We start from the raw sequence: 20,888 nt of genomic DNA on the forward strand, positions 1-20,888 counted from the left end.
AAAGCATCAGTAAGAAGTCTGGGCACACAGTACCTCGCAACAACCCTACTAGAGGTTCCACAACCTCGTCACGATACCTGACAGCAGTTAAACCTTTATGATTCACCCATACAATTTCATGAAGAGCTGTTCGAGTGGTCAGTATAGTCCCCGGCCACACCATTAGTGAATCTCCTCAATATCCATCTCTTTCCACAATGTTCGGGGATCAAAATAGTGTTCCACATCCTCTTCAGATGCGAATCCATTGAGAATCACTCTCCAGACCAAATCGGGACTCATGTGTGAAATGAACATTGGCCCACTGCTTGACTGTCCAGATGGCATATTGACAACTCCACTCTAGATGTTCCCTTCTGTGAAGATGCATCAGAGGCACACATACAACAGGTCTCTGACAACAAAGGCTACACTGTCGAAGCCTTCTCTACACAATTTTCCTTGATACAACATGTCCAGATGATGCTCCAAGGTCAGATGCCAGTTGCTGTGCAGTACTAAGGCAGTACTGTTGTGCCCTTAGAGCCAAATAATGGTCCTCTCTTTCTGATGTCACACATGGTTGGCCCTGCCCTGGTCTTCAGGATACAGTTTCGATCTCTATAAACTGTCGCCACATCCAAGAAACAACAGAAAGATTCACATTAAGCCATCAGCCCACAAGTTTGTAACTGTCCTGCTTCCATTCTTCCAATGGCCCTCCACCGAAGAGTGTCTGGTAGGCATCTTCCCTGCGCCATACTGCCATACTGTGACAGCGTACGCAGAAATTGTGGATGTGGGACTATCCGGCAAACACCACTCCATTTGATAGGTGCCCTGTCATCATCATTGGCATGGTTTTCCATTGACCAAAATTCCACCTTCTGTGCAGAAGATGATCAGACAGACATCTGTTGACAGTTTGTATGATCATATCATGAATTAGGCACAGGATGGGGAAATAATGGTTTGTTGCTTTAGTTTTGGACACCAGTGTAAATCAAATAATAAGTGAACTGTGGTGGTTTATATGTAGTTATTGTCTTCTAGTGATTGAACAATGCTTTTTATCTGGAAGTGTTTGTGCGAGGTTAGTAGCAGGTAAATATTGCCTTCCTTCAAATAATAGACTAATTGAAACTTCCTGGCAGATTGAAACTGTATGCCGGACTGAGACTCGAACTCGGGACCTTTGCATTTTGCGGGCAAGTGCTCTACCTGCTGGAGGACATGTCGTAAGTCGTTCTTGGGTAGCTCAGTTGGTAGAGCACTTGCCCGAGAAAGGCAACGGTCCTGAGTTCGAGTCTCGGTCCGGTATACAGTTTTAATTTGCCAGGAAGTTCCATATCAGCACACACTCCACTGCAGAGTGGAAATCTCATTCTGGAATAGACTAATTACTTTCAATACATAGCACCAGAAACTCCTGTCTATTTCCAAGAGGTGTTTCAAGAATTTCTTTGAATTTTCTCTTTGGTGCTTGACAACAGGCTTATTCACAGTGTTTCCATAGGGCAAATTTTGTTCCCATTACAACCACTTCCACCTCTTTGTACAGATTTTTTTGTCCCCTCAACCTTCTGCTTTACACTCATCTCTCAAATCACGCAGTGTACCATCACACTTTTTTCACTTTTTAATGCCAGTATAAATGCTATCACAACATATTTACAATAATTTTCTCAAAGTTATTTGTAACACTACAATGAACGTATCTCTAGTGAATATTAATGCTTAAAAGAGCCCAGGTTTTATGTAAACATATAAATCACCGAAAACCTCATTTCTGAAGTTGATCAACTATAAAGATCGACACCATTAGTTATTTTATTTTAATAGGTATCCAGAGACAAGTCTCCCTGTGACTCGACAAATAATTTTCTAGTTGTTAGGCTTCAACTGCAGTTGTCATTCATCATTTACACTATGCTCTGTTCGCTGGGCTAGCTCATTTGACAGTCTTTTGTGCAAGGTTGTGTCTCCATGGTACTGACTGAATGACATAAGCATCAGTGTCTATCAGTTAACTCATGAGTGGGCAGTGCTCTTGGTGGGGGAACTGGACTTTCTCACAAGAACCCTGCAGGTCCAACAGGTGCACCAAAAAATCTGTTGCACATTTCCTGCCTAGCAGTGTAGTGTAGGGTGCAGTGATTTACATCGATCTTGTTTGTGTGCTTTTAGTTACCAGTGTCTGGCAGTTCAGTTTTTGTATTTAGTAATATACTTAGTTATTCAGAAGTGATGCATAAGCATTCTACATCGCAAAAAAATGCGCACAATCTGAAGAAGCAGTATGTGCAAAGTGAAGAGCGTTTGGTCATCTCTAACATAATTACAGCTCGTATTAAAGAGTTAACACAAAAATAACTAATGGCCAATACTGCAACTCCCAATCAAAGTGCTGCAAGCTATACAAATGTCAGACTTGGTGATCCAGAATGCTTCCACTCCACCAACTGAGCTTTAGTTTAGATGTCATATCCATAAAATCATGTTTCATTACCCGTTATGACCAATTTCAATAGTTCTGCACTATTGCCTTCATCTAGTGACTCCTGAGCAGCTTGCATTAATCACTATTTTTGTTCGAAATTCAATAATTTTGGAACAAATCTACATCTGAAATAATTTACATCTGAAATAATTTCAATTGATACATCTACATCATTAGTGACTTCTCTGATTGTGATTTAGTGATTATTCAGAATCAATTCTACCAATTGATACATCAACATCATTAGTGACTTCTCCGATTGTGATTCAGTGATTATTCAGAATCAATTCTTTCACTTTTTCCACAATTTCATCAGTTGATGTGCTGGGGTGTCCTCGACGCTTGAATTCAACATCTCAACAACCTCATTTGAAATGTTTATATCACTGGTAAATCCTTACTCACAGCAGAATCATCAAAAGCAATAGATAACGTTTCTGAAAAATTGATGTTCTTTATTCTGTTATTGCAGCAAAATTCAATTCAAATTCTCTGATCAATTTGTATACAAAATAAATAATCACTGATACCACCAAAACATGTGTAATATTCTTGACAGCTGACAACAGACTAAGTATTTGGTACAGCTATGATTGTACTTTTCAGACATGTTTACCAACACAATGACAAAAAATTCTTGTTAATTGCTAAATTACAGATACTCCATTACTTTTTGGACACTACTGCTATAGCAAGAATTGTCGCGTTTCAATGCAGACTGTCTAAGAAAACTTCTACCTCTTAACGGAAACACAACGTAAGAATAAGCCTTAAAATACTACATAACTGCACTATACTGAGTTGAAAATCCTATGGGAATGTATTAATCAGTTTAGGAGGAGTTCGTAGATGAATCTGCACGTCAGATGAACAGGCGTTCTGTTCCATATTTGTAGACGATATATGAATCCTGACTTAAAACTTCTGTTCCTATGTTAATGTAATTTAGTCTCTAATTTTATGTTTCTTCTAACTTCCGCTTAATGTTAACTCATTTATACCCAAAAATAAATGGTTCCTGGACATAGGTGCACACTGCATCACCACTGATATAAAGTGCTCACAACAGGACTGGAAAAACTATGTGAAACACACTGTGATGTACCTGGATAGGCAGAGTGGGGTCTCACCAGCTCACTCAAGAGTTTACAGACTATACTACATTGCCTAGCACCTATTTGTACAAGGCCTGCTTTTAGCAAGGCAGCCATTAGTATCTATCTCCCCATAAATCTTTCTGCAAAACAGATATGAAAATACCATCCACCAACATTTCTTCCTTGATATCTTCCCACACCCATGAGTTTTGAAGCCAAGGAATGTTTACTGGATTCCTTGACCTATTACAACTACTTTTAGTGAGAAGATATCAGGACACAAGACACTATGTGGTACTGCTGAAGCCCAGCCCTTGATGGTTCACCCATCTTCACAGAATGAGGAGTTATATTTTTTATGCTCTGCTGAAACTTAACAGAGTGAGGGCAGGGAGGGGTGCAAAGACAACTATTGGTAAACCAGGATGAAGTATGAAGTCTCAAAGAGTAGTAACACCTTTCAACATTGATTGAATTAGACATTACTTACAACATATGCAAGAAAACTAGTGTCTCAGAAGAGAGGGACGGAACAATTAAAATGGGTTGCACATACAATAAGTTATTTACAAGCTTTGTGGTATTGCTCATCGCTGATCTGTGGAGTTTTTCACTGTCTAATCATCTGACATCCCTACATTCCTATTTGCCAACTGATTGTCCTAACCATTACATCAAGGTGCCAAAGGGTCGGCAACTCCCTGCATAATTCATTTACAGCCTCAGCTAGGTGTATAATCTGGCCTGTTACAATACACCGCAAGGATGTTAACCAACTCTGAAACAGCCAAGGGACTTTTACTTGTCAATGGTGGGTGACAACTCACTCATCTGTCAGGTGAATACCTGTAATGTATCATGCAACTGGAGTTGGGGCCCACATGGATTCATAAACATGAAACTGATCTGCCAACAGCAAGCAGCTCTGGGGTGTACTGGACATTTGTTTAATTTTCTTGTTTCATGCAAAATACAAAATAATATTTGGTTTGTTTGTTAGTTTTTCTGTTATGGGATTAACTACAAGTCACTTTTCCTTCACACAATACGTTTCCAACTCTCAAAATTTTATCATTGTTGGTTTACCCTTCCGATGTCTGGTAATCAGTACAATGGCTGATAAAACACGAGTATCATTACGTAACTGGCACCTAGCAAAAATAACCACTTTATAATTTGTTTTATTTATTACAGTTTCTATGTTGGTAGGAAGAATGTCTGCACCACTGTGTATCACATGGGCTACTCAACACTTTATTTATTTTGAGCACACTGTTCAATTTGGAATAAACATTGTTTGTCCCAGGCCTCCTGTACTCACCAAAATTAGTGTTACAGTTATCTGCACAAAACGCGACAATCTTGTAAACTAAATTATGCTTTCTTAAGGTGCCCAGGACATAACAAGCTAATAGTTCTGGGTTTTTTTTTTTCCTAGATCAATGTTATGAAAAAAGATTATTTTGCACTGAGTACCTTTGGTAGGTGTGAAGTACCTAACTATAATTGGGACAAATTATAAGCTTTTTTCGATTTGATGTATGAACCATGACACACACACACACACACACACACACACACACACACACACACACACACTTAGTGTCTATAAGTTCTGATTGCACTTCATACATCACATATGGTGATAAAACATTCACAACAACTGACACACTTTGTCCTGGGAAATGCGAATTTCTTCTCAAAAAGTTCTCTAATGTGTAGTCTACTGAAGAGAATGAATGTCTATGTTGTGCAGTGTAAAATCCACACAGAACTACTTCAACAGAGATCTTGCTCAGTTTGTAGTCAATTCATATTTACATAGGAAGTTATGCTACTGGAAGTTCCCAAGGAAACTGCAAGCCTGTGCTGCTGCTTCTTAATGTGTTGCATTATATGGATCGTCATTCATCTTCAATGGAGAAAACTGAATGACAATGTACATTCTACATTTCTATATGTTGCATTTTGCTTCAAGAAAAGAAATTTTACAAGTTTCAGAGAAAGTACATTTTCTTTTCTCCATATTAACAGACATGTTTCTCTAACGAAGTGAACAACAAACAGTAGAATGCGTTGGCACAAGCTTGCTGTGCCGGCACAAGCTTGCTGTGCCACCACTGTTACAAGCTGTTCTCTACTTTTTACTGACTTTTCGGTAGAAATCAGAAGACCGAGCTGCATGCAGCTACTGTCAATCTATGGGATCCAACAGTATGTAGCTAATTCATATTCATTACTACAGATAAGCACAGCATTTGAACATTAACATCGCTATAACGACCTTTCACTAAACCAGTTACTTCTGTGCATACTTTCTACCATAAAAAAAGTGATCAATACGAAGTTCTCGCCAGAGTTGCCTGCACTGAGCAAGATAGTGGAAAGTCTTCTCTCTGTTCCTCTACTGTCAAAGTTATTTTCACTCTCCACTTTCATTACAGCTCAAGGGCAAAGAAAATGTAATATCTAAAATGTGACCTCCAGTGATCGTGTTCCCTTGAACGTTCAAGTTGCTCCTGGATCTCAGTAAGAACATATGAAAAAGTATGAGACAAAACTGATGCATAAAACAAATAAAATCCCAAAGAGAACTAAATGAAAAAGTTAAAAAGTTTTTGACAAGTAAGGGCTTACAGAAAAACGGGACTTTGGTGACCAATTTATCAGGACAATGGGGCACATAACAAAAAATAAGGGGGCAGTCCCATTAAAAATGATACATTTGATCATCCTAATCTATACTGTCAAACGAAAGAAGTGAAGCACCCAGAAGACATGGTCGGATGTTAACGTAACTTTGTACACATACACACTATTGGCAGGTATGTAAACAATTAGTGTTGCAATTCTCTGTGACACACAGAATGATTACCAGAGTGCACTGATGCTGTTTGTGTTTAGTGTTGTTACTGGGCCTCATGGTGTATATAAAACTGGAAACAGCATGTGATGTTGGGCAATCACTGTGAAGAGGTGGAGTTGCCACATTCTCTTGTGAGACAGCACTATTAGCACCTGAAAGAGGTTTATAGGGACCTCATTTTGGGTCTACATTTGGGCTGCTGGTCAAATCATACAATAGCCAGATTTATGGGGGTGTCCAGATTAGACAGTCATCAAAATTTCTGTAAATCATGTCTAACCATCAGTATCATTACAGTATTGTGCACCAAACATACTTAACCCACATCTGCACATGACATCCAAGACCAAGCAATTGACTCCCTGCACCGTTTTTGTGTCAGCCCACACCATTGGGTCAGAGACTAGCAGCATCCAGACTAGGGAATTATAACCCCATGCATAATATGCTGTTGTACAACAATATAAATAGCTGTGTTTGGATTGGTGCCATCACTGAGAAGTAAGAAATGCTGACAACTGGCACTGAACTGTGATGTCTTCAGAAATGACTCATGGTTCTGCACTATACGGATGACCACCCTCATTGAATATACTGGCAACCTGGGGACAGGTTCCATTCTTACCATGTTTTGGAGAGACACAGCAGTATTACCCTGATGTAGTGGTGTCTGGGGCCATCGGGTACAACTTGGGGTCACGGCTGCGTGTGACTGAGGGAACCCTGATAGCACAACCCTATGTCACTGACACCCCAATCCTCATCAATCATCCTCATATTTTATCTCTCATACAATAATATCAAAGTTTCATTTTTTTTCAGGAGGACAATACTCATCCACACATGGTGTGTCTCTCTAGAAACTGTTTGCGAGGTGCAGAGGTAGTCCTATGACCAGCTAGATCCCCAGATCTGTCCCTGATGGAACATATGTGGGGCCAGCTTGGATGTCAACTTCTTCCCAGTGCTAGTATATGGGGTACCAAGAACCAGTTACAATAGTTGTGGACCAGCTCACCTCAGGATAGGATACAAATGTTGTATGAAATTTTTCCCAACTGGATCCAGGGCAGGAGGGGCGCTATGTTAAACTAATAATTCTTCGTAAATTGGACTCGACATTGCAATCACTGAAGTAACATCACATACCTTCTCAACCCATTAAGTTTAATTTTATTTCCTCCTCCCCTTCTGGGTGGTCCACTTTTTTCTCATGCAGTGTATGTAGGTGCATTTAAAAAGGGATAACTTTCCAGATAAGTTGTTCAGTTTATACGGGCATGAAAAGGAAACAGAGGTTGAGACGGAAGTGAGACAGGGTTGTGGCCTATCCCTGATGTTATTCAATCTGTACATTGAGCAAGAGTAAAGAATACCAAAGAAAAATTTGGGGAAGGAATTAAAGTTCAGGGAGAAGAAATAAAATCTTTTCTGTTTACCAACGACATTTTAATTCTGTTAGAGACAGCAAAGGACTTAGAAGAGTGCTTGAACATTGTCTCGAAAGGATGATATAAAATAAACATTAACAAAAGCAAAACAAGAGTAAACAAACGTAGTTGAATTACATCAGATGATGCTGAGAGAATTAGATGAAGAAACAAGACACTAAAAGTAGTAAACTAGTTTTGCTATTTGGGTAGTAAAATAAAAGAGGATGGCTGAAGTGGAGAGGATATAAAATGCAGGCCGGCAATGGCAAGAAAAATGTTTCTGAAAAAGAGAAAATTTTTTAACATCTAATAAAGATTTAAATGTTAGGAAGTCTATTCTGAAGGTATTTATCTGGAGTGTAGCACTGTATGGAAGTGAAATGTGGACAAAAAACGGTTCAGACAAGATGAGAGCAGAATCTCTTGTAATGTGGTTCTACAGAAGAATGCTGAAGATCGGATGGATAGATCATATATAAGAAATGAGAAGGTACTGAATAGAATTGGGGAGAAAGGTAATTTGTGGGATAACATTACTGAAAGAAGGGATCGGTTTATAGGATACATTCTGAGATATCAAGGGATCACCAATTTAGTATTGGATGGAAGTGTGGGAGATAAAAATGGTAGTGGGAGAGCAAGAGATGAATACAGTAACAAGATTCATTAGGCTGCTGTAGTTATTCACAGATGAAGAGGCTTGCGCAGGATAGAGTAGTATGAAGAGTAGTTTGAAGAGCTGCATCAGAGCAGTCTTCAGGCTCAAACCCACAACTGCAGCAACATCAGTTAGTTTCACAAATAATTAATTGATGCATCTCATCAGTTACAAAATGTTTGCAAACTTCCCAAGTGCATTTTCCTGTCAAATTGTTTATTATAGTGTGACTAAAGCCCCACGTGGCTTCAATAAAACTTAAATATTCTACATAGCATACTGTCACTCTGTTTCAAGCAATTTTGCACTAGTCTGGCAAAATATTATCAATATCACCATCCTGAGCTACACATACACACTCAGTGGCTTCTATGGTTTCACTTACTGTATTGACCATTTGATTTGCAACATCTGGAAGTAATGAACTGTGAGTATTGGGCAAATTTGTAGGAAATAAAAGGTTATCAGCAACACACGGAGCTGTCTATAAAACAGAAGGAACCAGTTGGGTTGAGTTGTTTGGGGGGAGGAGCCCAGACAGTGAGGTCATCGGTCTCATCAGATTAGGGAAGGACGGGGAAGGAAGTCAGTCGTGCCCTTTCAAAGGAACCATCCTGGCATTTGCCTGGAGTGATTTAGGGAAATCATGGAAAACCTAAATCAGGATGGCCAGATGCGGGAATGAACCGTCGTCCTCCCTAATGCAAGTCCAGTGTGCTAGCCACTGCGTAGGAACCAGATGATTTACACTTGGTTTAAAATCTTAATATTTACAAGAGCAGTCTTCCTTTAATTTACTCTTTCTTTCACAGTTGGCAGTCACCATTGCCATCACTATCATCTGCCCATTCTCTTATTTTGAAGAAGGCTGGCACTCTTATGAGAGGTAATTATTGACGAGATTGTCACCACCTTCTTCTTCTAACCAGCAGTTACATCCACAACTCATATAGATACTCTTATTTCCTCTTGATAGCTTCTTACATAGGACAAGACCACTGACAGTTAAGGGCAGACATAACTGGAAAATATGATGTTTGTGGCAGGATTCTTGGTAGGAGATATACTAATCTTTATGTTAGGTCCATTAAGAGGGATACTGAGTGTGAGGCTTGATTTCAGAAAGATTCAGATTTCATTAATTACTACTACCTTCTTAGCAGATAAGTTCTATATCTGCAACTATGTAAAAGGGTGTTTGAATGTAAAAGAAGCAAATGGTGTCAGTCAGTCAAACAAAGTATCCTCAGTAGAGATTTTTCGTCATCCTTTATTCGTTTATGTGCTACAATGGATCTGTTTTTTGTCGTCCTGTACAGTCTAGTATGCCCTATTCTTGACATCTGCATGCACATTTCACTACATACCTCTTGCTTTTTCATAAAAGTATTTATAAAAAAATTTATTTACTATAGTAAATACACACGAGTGAAAATGCAAAGTTTATTTAGTGAAATATGCACATAATAAACAGTGACTACTAGTTAAAAGTATAAGACAAAAGGTAGGGCTATAGATAGTGATATACTGAATTTAATGTGTTTGGCTGTCAAGAAGGCAATGTGCAAAGCCTTCAGTGACTACCTTAGCAGAATCTTAGCAAAAGATCTCTCACAAAATCATGAGAAATTCTGGTATTACGTACAGACTGCTCATGTTTTTTCCATTTTAACCATAATATAATGTAGATCCTCAAACAAAAAAACTATGCCTAGTGGTTGGTAGAAAGCATTAGTCACACCCATTTACAAGAAGAGTGGTGAAAGTGCTCCACAAAACTACCGTCCAATCGCACTGACATCTGTCTGCTGTAGAAACCCAGAATATATTCCAATCTGAAATATAATGAGATATCTGAAACAGAATAACCTCCTCCTTCGCAACCACTACTGATTCGGAAAACAATGATCATGCAAAACCCAAAATGCTCTTTTCTAACATGACACACTGAAAGGCTTGCATCAAGTCAATCAAATGTATGCATGACAATTTTTATAAACAAAAGTATGATTACATGGGGCATTAAACTAAATTTATTACTGGATTGAAGATCTCTTGATAAGGAGGATGCAGTATGTTATCATGGATGGAGAGTCGTTAACAGTAAGAGCAGTAACTTGAGGCATGTGCCTGGAAAGTGTACTGGGACCCTTGCTGAATTATGCTCTTTACACAATGCAGAAAAGTAGTATGCTAGGGCTACAACATCACTAAATCATACCTAGAATCAGTCAACTCGTACCAGTACCTGGATGTAACAGTTTTAGGGATATGAAATGAAATGATCATATAAGCTCAGTTGCAGGAAATGTCAGTAAAATACTTTGGATCATTGGCAGAACATCTTCATGAGAGAGTGCTTACGAATCACTTGTGCATTCCACACCAAACAGAAGTAACATGGCATATTGGACATACACAAAGAAGAGTGGCACAATTGGTCACAAGTTCATTTGACTCACACAAGAGCACCATGGATATGCTGAAAAACTTGAATTGACAGGCGTGTGAAGATAGATGGCAATTACCCTGCGAAAGCCTGCTTAGAAAATTTCAAGAACCAGTATTAAATGACACATGCTGTGATATTCTTCAGCCTCCTGGGTATAACATACCAATCCCACAGTGATCAGGAAGACAAGATTAGACTAATTCCAGTGAGCATAGAGGCATTTAGTCAGTCATTTTTCCCATGCTACACACACAACTGTAATGAGAATAAATCCTACCATGTGGTAGCATGCTAAGCACCCTCTGCCATGCACTTCACAGAGGTCTGTGGAATGTGTATATAGATGTAGATCATGTAATGTTAAATGAAACATTGACATCACAAGGTTAATGAAAGAGAATTTTCATATTAAATACAAAATAAAGTCATAAAAAGACAGAAAACTAAATTAAATCCTAGCTGCATACTTCCAGTTCGTTATATAAATGTAAATGCTGAGAACAGATTACCTTTGACCATAAAAAGACAGAAAACTAAATTAAATCCTAGCTGCATATTTCCAGTTCGTTATATAAATGTAAATGCTGAGAACAAATTACCTTTGACCATCTGGGACAACCAAACACAGTTCCATTACAGCAAGTATGTGAAGAAAGGAGCACACAGGTTCACTAAGAGAACTTTCAAAAATAAAAGAAGCAAAACTTATCTGCCAGACATCATTTTATTCCATCAATGAGATGAAACTTATACGCTCAGAAGATTCTAATAGATTCTACAATTAAGAAATGACAGAAGGTACATAAAATGATAAAATCAGAAATGCTGTACTGATATTCATTTAAAAAAAAGATGATGATTCCGCATATTTCCCTTTCCATGACTAGTGGTACACTAAGGATTACGAGGGCAGTTCAATAAGTAATGCAACACATTTTTTTTCTGAAACAGGGGTTGTTTTATTCAGCATTGAAATACACCAGGTTATTCCCCAATCTTTTAGCTACACAACGCTATTTTTCAACGTAATCTCCATTCAATGCTACGGCCTTACGCCACCTTGAAATGAGGGCCTGTATGCCTGCACGGTACCATTCCACTGGTCGATGTCGGAGCCAACGTCGTACTGCATCAATAACTTCTTCATCATCCGCGTAGTGCGTCCCACGGATTGCGTCCTTCATTGGGCCAAACATATGGAAATCCAACGGTACGAGATCGGGGCTGTAGGGTGCATGAGGAAGAACAGTCCACTGAAGTTTTGTGAGCTCCTCTCGCGTGCAAAGACTTGTGTGAGGTCTTGCGTTGTCATGAAGAAGGATAAGTTCGTTCTGATTTTTGTGCCTACGAACACGCTGAAGTCGTTTCTTCAATTTCTGAAGAGTAGCACAATACACTTCAGAGTTGATCGTTTGACCATGGGGAAGGACATCGAACAGAATAACCCCTTCAGCATCCCAGAAGACTGTAACCATGACTTTACCGGCTGAGGGTATGGCTTTAAACTTTTTCTTGGTAGGGGAGTGGGTGTGGCGCCACTCCATTGATTGCCGTTTTGTTTCAGGTTCGAAGTGGTGAACCCATGTTTCATCACCTGTAACAATCTTTGACAAGAAATTGTCACCCTCAGCCACACGACGAGCAAGCAATTCCGCACAGATGGTTCTCCTTTGCTGTTTATGGTGTTCGGTTAGACAACGAGGGACCCAGCGGGAACAAACCTTTGAATATCCCAACTGGTGAACAATTGTAACAGCACTACCAACAGAGATGTCAAGTTGAGCACTGAGTTGTTTGATGGTGATCCGTTGATCATCTCGAACGAGTGTGTTCGCACGCTCCGCCATTGCAGGAGTCACAGCTGTGCACGGCCGGCCCGCACGCAGGAGATCAGACAGTCTTGCTTGACCTTGCGGCGATGACGACACACGCTTTGCCCAACGACTCACCATGCTTTTGTTCACTGCCAGATCACCGTAGACATTCTGCAAGCGCCTATGAATATCTGAGATGCCCTGGTTTTCCGCCAAAAGAAACTCGATCACTGCCCGTTGTTTGCAACGCACGTCTGTTACAGACGCCATTTTAACAGCTCCGTACAGCGCTGCCACCTGTCTGAAGTCAATGAAACTATACGAGATGAAGCGGGAATGTTTGAAAATATTCCACAAGAAATTTCCGGTTTTTTCAACCAAAATTGGCCGAGAAAAAAAGTGTTGCATTACTTATTGAACTGCCCTCGTATTTGGAGTAAGTAGGTAATCAGCCTGTTACACTTCATTTTATGTACAATCACAACACGCAACCATACACCACACTTTCTATGCATAGAAAATACGCAACTTTTGTAAGTATCGTTAAACTAAGGTTCACTGTCCAACAGTTTCACCTATGCAACGAAGTTTACCTTTGAATCTTTAGAGTCCTTAGCAGCTGGTAAGGGACACACTGTTGTTGTGGAAACTCTTTCTTCTGAAACCGCAGCTCTGTTTTCCATCTTATTTAATCCCTCCTGTAATTCTGAGCAAAATTAAGAGAATTTTAGCACAAAAGTCATCAAATAAATACATTAACTGAAAAAGTTATTGCTAAACAACATATGGCCATGATGTGATTAATAAGAGAGAAGCAAATAACATGAAATTATGTCTTTACTACATACTTTCAGTTTATTTTATAGAACTGCAAACTATGATATGTTTTAGATACATAAAGAACATTAGTAAAAAATATAATCGGGACAAAAAGCAACTGTTAAAGGCCATTCAATATAAACCAAGCTTCCTAAGTTAACACATCTTTGAGATAAACAAAACATTAGAAATATTAAAAATGTGAGCACTAAAAAGATGGTAAGGCACAAGCAATGCAATCATATAAATACTAAGATACCAGATAAATAACCATGGGCAGTGGGAGTCATTTATCACACACTGGAAATCAGAAATCAGGCCATTAAGTATGGCTTGTGGTATTGCCTTCGTTTGCTTGACAAGTGTCTTCTGGAGGTCAACAATAGTCAATAGTCTGTGGTGATGGTATTAAGCCTGAAAACCTCCTGTCTGAAGCGTATAATACGTGTGGAATTAAATTTCAGTCTGGTACTTGAGCTGGTCACTCTAGGCATTTGATGTCCTTATGTTGTAGGAACTCTTGTCACCTAGCCAGCCATGCATGGTTACAAATTATCATCCAACACATGGACTAGAGTCTACACACGCATCCCTAAGGACCAATGAAACCCACAAAACATGGGCACTTGCATAAAGGCATCTAACATAATGTATAAGAATACAGTAGTCACCAAATCAATACCTTTGCACGATGTTGACAGTGTTGTAATAGGTCCCAGGTATACATTACATAATGACAGTCATTTAGGTAAACCATGCCTAATCCACACACAGGACAATATCTCACTGTTCCAGGGTTCACTCATGGTGTGAAAAATACCACATGTGTTTAGCCATATGGTGTGTTGTTTTTAGAGAAATGCATCAGGTGGTGTGCTATGCATACAGAGCACGAACTAAAAGCTGCTAATACACAATATGAAAGGAGATGTCTTACGCAGATAGCTGTAAAGTGTCTAGCCACAACAGGTGTTGTGCTGGTTGGGTGTCTTTGCCTATTTAACCCTGCATTGCTACTGGTGGGTCTCCCGGACAGTGACTTATGTGAGCTATTAGTTTTCATTAGGTTCACAACACTGCACACGAGCAGCGTTCCTTGTAGCTTCCTACCTTACACATGTGTGTCATTTCCTCGTCAAGTGATGGTGGAAGTCCACTGTCTAGGAGTGCTTGTAGCATGTTTGTGTCTGCCAGACCGACCATAGCAAGTAGGTAAGTATTTGTTGGGGCTATAGGACCCAGAGTAGTAATGTTGGTATCGTTTGTCCCAACACAAATATGTTTGTAGCATACATTCAAATTGCTGAATCAGCCTATTTATTTCAGACGAGGGCTATAATGGATGTAACAGAGGATCAGTGTAACGTTGCACTGCGAAATGAAATCTTTAGTGACGAATCAGGTACCGAAGGTGGAGATGTAGACGTTGAACTATATAGTGAACATGATACGGAAAGCAATGAAAGTGGGGATGACAGCGATAGATATCAGAACAATAAGAGATATTTTGTTGGTAAGGACAAGCATAATACATGGATGAAAGAAATTTTTATTTTTTTTTATTTACACATCAAGTTCCGTAGGACCAAATTGAGGAGCAAATCTCCAAGGTAATGGAATGTGTCAGTACATGAAATTACAACATAAAAGTAATAACAGATAAAAATAAATGACTATGAACACGAAAAAAGTCAGTCCATAAGTTTAAGTAAACGCAATCAAAAATACAATAAGAATCAGCTTAATTTTTCAAGGAACTCCTCGACAGAATAGAAGGAGTGACCCCATAAGGAAACTCTTCAGTTTCGATTTGAAAGTGCGTGGATTACTGCTAAGATTTTTGAATTCGAGTGGTAGCTTATTGAAAATGGATGCAGCAGTATACTGCACACCTTTCTGCATAAGAGTTAAGGAAGTCCGATCCAAATGCTGGTTTGACTTCTGCCAAGTATTAACCGAGTGAAAGCTGCTTATTCTTGGCAATAAGCTGATATTGTTAACAAGAAATGGCAGTAAGGTGTGTGTATATATATATATATATATATATATATATATATATATATATATATATATATATATATATATATATATATATATATATATATATATATATATTGAGAGGCCAATGTCAAAATACCCAGACTCGTGAACAGGGGTCAACAAGAGGTTCGTGAACTTACACCACTTATGGCCCGAACTGCCCGTTTCTGAGCCAAAAATATCCTTTTAGAATGGGAAGAGCTACCCCAGAATATAATACCATATGACGTAAGTGAATGAAAATAAGCAAAGTAGAATAATTTTAATGTCAAACAATCACTCACTTCTGATGATACCGTTCAAACAGTAAAAATGACAGTATTAAGTCTTTGAACAAGATCCTGAACGTGGGCTTTCCATAACAGCTTATTATCTATCTGAACACCTAGAAATTTGAACTGCTCAGTTTCACTAATCATATGCCCGTTCGGTGAAATTAAAATGTCATGTTTTGTTGAATTGTGTGTTAGAAACTGTAAAAACTGTGTCTTACAGTGATTTAGCGTTACTTTATTTTCTACAAGCCATGAACTTAGGTCATGTACTGCACTATTTGAAATCGAGCCAATGTTGCACCCAACATCCTTTACTACCACGCTAGTGTCATCAGCAGACAGAAATGTTTTAGTTACCTGTAATACTAGAGGGCATATCATTTATATAAATAAGGAACAGGAGTGGCCCCAACACTGATCCCTGGGGCACCCCCCCCACTTGACAGTATCCCACTCAGACCCCACATCACAGCCATTATACATTGCGAATAATGACCTTTTGCTGCCTGTTGCTAAAGTAAGAGGTGAACAAATTGTGAGCTACTCCCCGTGTTCCATAATGGTCCAGCTCCTGGAGCAATATTTTGTGATCAACACAATCAAATGCTTTAGTTAAATCAAAAAATATGTCAAGCATTCAAAACCTTTTGTTTAGCCCATCCAGTATCTTACAGAGAAAGGAGAATATAGCATTTTCAGTTGTTAAGCGACTTCTAAAGCCGAACTGTAATTTGATAGCAAATCATGTGATATAAAATGATCAATTATCCTTACATACACAGCCTTTTCAATAACTTTTGCAAACACTGATGGCATAGAAATAGTTCTAAAATTATCTACATTATTCCTTTCACCCTTTTTATAAAGCAGTTTTACTACTGAGCACTTTAATCGCTCAGGAAATGGACCATCCCTAAAGGAAAAATTACAAATATGGCTAAATACAGGACTAACATGTACAGCACAGTACTTTAATATTCTGCTAGACACTCCATCATAACCATGAGAGTACTTAGTCTTCAGTGATTTAATTATTGACTGAATCTCCCCCTTGTCTGTATCACAGAGGAGTATTTCAGACATCAATCTCAAAAAGGCATTTGCCAATAAAGTTATATGATTTCCTGTAGAAACTAAATTTTTAATTAATTCACCAGCAATGCTCAGGAAATGATTTTTAAATACTGTGTATACATCTGATTTATCAGCAACAGAAATATTTTTACTACGAACTGACTTTATATCGTCGACCTTGTGCTGCTGACCAGACACTTCCTTCACAACTGACCATATGGTTTAAATTTTATACTGTGAATTAGCTATTCTATTTGCATACCACATACTCTTTGCCTTCCTAATAACATTTTTAAGCACCTTTAGCGCCTTACAATACTGTTTGTAATGGGCTACTGTAGCTCGATTGTGACTACTTCTAACATTTTGATATAATTCCGCTTTGTTCTACAAGATATCCATATCCCACTAGTCAGCCACCCGGGCTGCCAATTACTGCTAGTACCCTGTTTAGAACGTTCTAATGGAAAGCAACTCTCAAAGAGCATGAGAAATGTGTTAAGAAAAGCATTGTATGTATCATCTATGTTATCGGCACTATAAACATCCTGCCACTCCTGTTCCTTGCCAAGGTTTAAAAAACACTCTATTACTGTTGGATTAACTTTCCTACATAGTTTGTAATTAAATATGACATTGGTTTGAGTAGAAAAGCCTTTTAGTGTTAAAATTTGTGTATCATCGTCTGAAAGGCCATTCACACTTTTAGTAACAGACTGCCCATCTAGTAATGAAGAATGAATAAAAACATTGTCTATGGCTGTGCTACAGTTCCCCTGCACCCTAGTTGGAAAAAACACAACTGCATCAGATCATATGAATTTAAGAGATCTACCAACATCCTTTTTCTTGCACCATCATATACAAAATTAATATTGAAGTCACCACATATAACTAATTTCTGGTACTTCCTACAAAGTGAATGTTTCCTACTTCTCATATCGGAATGAGGTGACATAATATTGTGTCTCATGTTCCTGGTGTGAGGGGAATGGCAAAGAATAAGAGGACAGATGTAGAAATATGGCGGCTGTTTTTCACGGATGAAATAATGGATGAAGTAGTGGTACATGCTAACCAATGTATCGAATCTGCTAAGTCGAGATACTCTTCGTCTCAGACCTTCATTCATGAGACACATAAAGATGAAACTGAAGCATTTCTTGGTCTATTGTATTTGGGTGGAATCTAAAAGGCTGGTAGGGTTATTTTAGAAGAATCTGGGACAGAGATGGAACAGGATTGGAATTATTCTACTCTGCAATGACCCCACAGAGATTCAGGTTTCTGGCAAAGTGTCTTAGATCTGACGATAAGTCAATGAGGTCCGACAGGCGAAAAGAGGGTAAATTGGCTCATATATGAAATATATTTGATTTGTTCACCAAAAACTGCACAGCACACTATCCTCATGGAGAATATGTCACTGTAGATGAAATGCTTCTCAAATTTCAAGGACAATTTAGTTTTCGAATGTACATTCCTTCCAAACCTGGCAAATATGGAATAAAAGTGTTCAATCCAGCTGATGCAAGAATGGCGTACTTGTCAAATTTGGAAGTTTATTTAGGTGAGCAGCAAGATGGAGTGCATAAGTTGAGTAATCAAGCAGCTGATGTCATCAAAAGGTTGTGTAATCATATTTCGAAAACATCAAGGAACATAATGATGGATAACTGGTTTACGAGACATGAACTGGTCCTGTCACTTCTAAAACACCGTAAAGTAACACTTTTGGGAACAGTAAGGAAGAACAAGATGGAAATTCCCCCAGAATTCAAGAACACAAGAGGTAGAAATGCTTTTACAAGTATATTTGGCTTTCAGAAGACATGCACATTAGTGAGTCATGTACCAAAGAAAAACATGTGCCTACTTCTAATGAGCACTATGTACCATGACAACAAACTAGATGCAACAACTGGGGAAGAAATGAAGCCGGAGATGATAACTCTGAATAGTGCTACTAAGGGTGGGGTAGATTTAGTAGATCAGATGTGTACCACCTATGATGTAACAAGAACAACTAGAAGGTGACCATTGACCTTATTCTTTTGCTAACTGAACGTAGCAGGCATAAACAGTCTCGTCATCTTCAGAACTAACAACCAGGGGGAGACCACGAGGAGAGACTTTCTGAAATCGCTTGGGAAGGCTCCTGGTCAGAGGCCAATTACTACAAAGGGCTGGCAGTAAGCATATCAACCGACCTCTCAAAAGATCTGTCAACAGACTGGTGGGGGTCGAATAGCAAGACGATGGGAGTGAGAACCTCTTTAAAGAGGACGGTGCTATGGGTGCTAAGCTAGCACAACGCAATATATTTGTTACAACTGCTCTAAGATTGGGTGTCTCAAAAAACACTCACTTTTAATTTGTAAAGACTGCATGTAGTGGCCTGCTGTGGTAAAACGACGTGTGGAAACAGTATGTTCAAGAGACATTGTGGAGACTGAGTTTGGTTTTTGCAGCTTTCATTGTTCTACTTTGCGTGCTATGACACACGACATTCACACTGTGTAACCATTTTTGTCCTGTATGGTTTTTAATCACTGCATAATGCAATAAAGAGCTGTAATGGTATACTGCATTGAAGACAAACGATTTAGGTCTAGGATCAGATCACCAAGTCCAAAAAAAACAATCTCAGCTATGCATTTCTATAAATTGAATAACTACAACCAAATGTACATTGTTCCACCATTGATATTAGCTATAAATACATAACATTATGTTCATTTAACCTCATAGATATATTGGTTGGTATACTCCTGCACTGAACAAAACCTTTGGTTAAGTGCACAAGTATACAACACAAATACACATATGAGGTTACATGGACATAATATTACTTATTTATTTATTTAATTAATAGGAAATTATGGGTAAAGGACTTGGGTAAAATGAAGGTACTATAGTTTGTTGGGGGCTTCAGGAAGAGCAAAAGGCAATGTTAGACTGAAATGAGAGTAAGGAATATTGGAAAAGACAAATGAGTAGCTTGGAGACATGAAATAGGGAAGGCAGCAGGGGATCACATAGTTAAAAAGGCAAGAACTAGTAAAAATCCATGGATAAGACGGGAGAAGTTAACTGATCAAAAGGGGAAAACATAAAAATGCAGCAAATTAAGCCGGTGAAAGGCAATACATGCATCTAAAGAGTGAGATTGGCAGAAAGTGCAGAACGACTAAGTTGGAGTGGCTAGAGGACACATATCATGCTGCTGAAGTGTGCCTAACACAATAATTTTGTCAATAACAACAACACATGGTGGCTGAAGAACAGACAGTATAAAATGCTGACTGGCAATAGCAAGAAAAAACATTTCAGATAAAGAGGAATTTATTAATGTCTAAGTTCAATCTAACTGTTAGGAAGTCTTTCCTGAAGGTACCTGCCTGGAGTGTACCCTTGTATCAGAGTGAAACATGGGCATTAAGCAGTTCAGATAAGAAGAAAGTAGAAACTTTTGAAACTTTGTGTTATAGAAGAATGCTGAAGATTAGATGGGTACATCAAATAACATATGAGGAGGTACTGAATCAAAAAATAAATTTATGGCACAATTGACTAACAAAGGGATCGGTTGAGAGGAACACATTCTGCAGCATCACGGAATTGTCAATTTGGTAATGGAAGGAAGTGTGGATTGGAGGGGGTGGGGGCTAATGTTGTGGAGGGAGACAAAGGACTGAATTCAGTAAGCAGGTTCAAGTGGACCTAGGCTGTGGTAGTTATGCAGTGATGATGTGGCTTGCAAAGGGTAGGTTAGTATGAAGAGCTGCATCATGTGTATACAGTCAATAAGTTTCCCATTGTCCACCAGACTCATGACATATTTTCTGCAACATGAGTATCACGACAAAATATGCCTATAC

The 20,888-nt window shown here is 38.7% G+C and overlaps 1 protein-coding gene across 4 annotated transcripts in view; it reads right to left on the bottom strand.

Annotated features, from left to right (window-relative positions):
* Positions 1-20,888, bottom strand: part of LOC126248637 (microtubule-associated serine/threonine-protein kinase 2) — a 258,768-nt gene that overhangs the window by 147,506 nt on the left and 90,374 nt on the right. For all 4 annotated transcript variants that reach the window (XM_049949815.1, XM_049949816.1, XM_049949814.1 and 1 more), the window contains exon 10: positions 13,393-13,505. In XM_049949815.1, coding sequence (XP_049805772.1) covers positions 13,393-13,505 — 113 coding nt within the window. The remainder of the gene's footprint in view (positions 1-13,392; positions 13,506-20,888) is intronic.

The sequence above is a fragment of the Schistocerca nitens genome, chromosome 3 (assembly GCF_023898315.1).
Source record: "Schistocerca nitens isolate TAMUIC-IGC-003100 chromosome 3, iqSchNite1.1, whole genome shotgun sequence".
NCBI classification, from domain to species: domain Eukaryota; kingdom Metazoa; phylum Arthropoda; class Insecta; order Orthoptera; family Acrididae; genus Schistocerca; species Schistocerca nitens.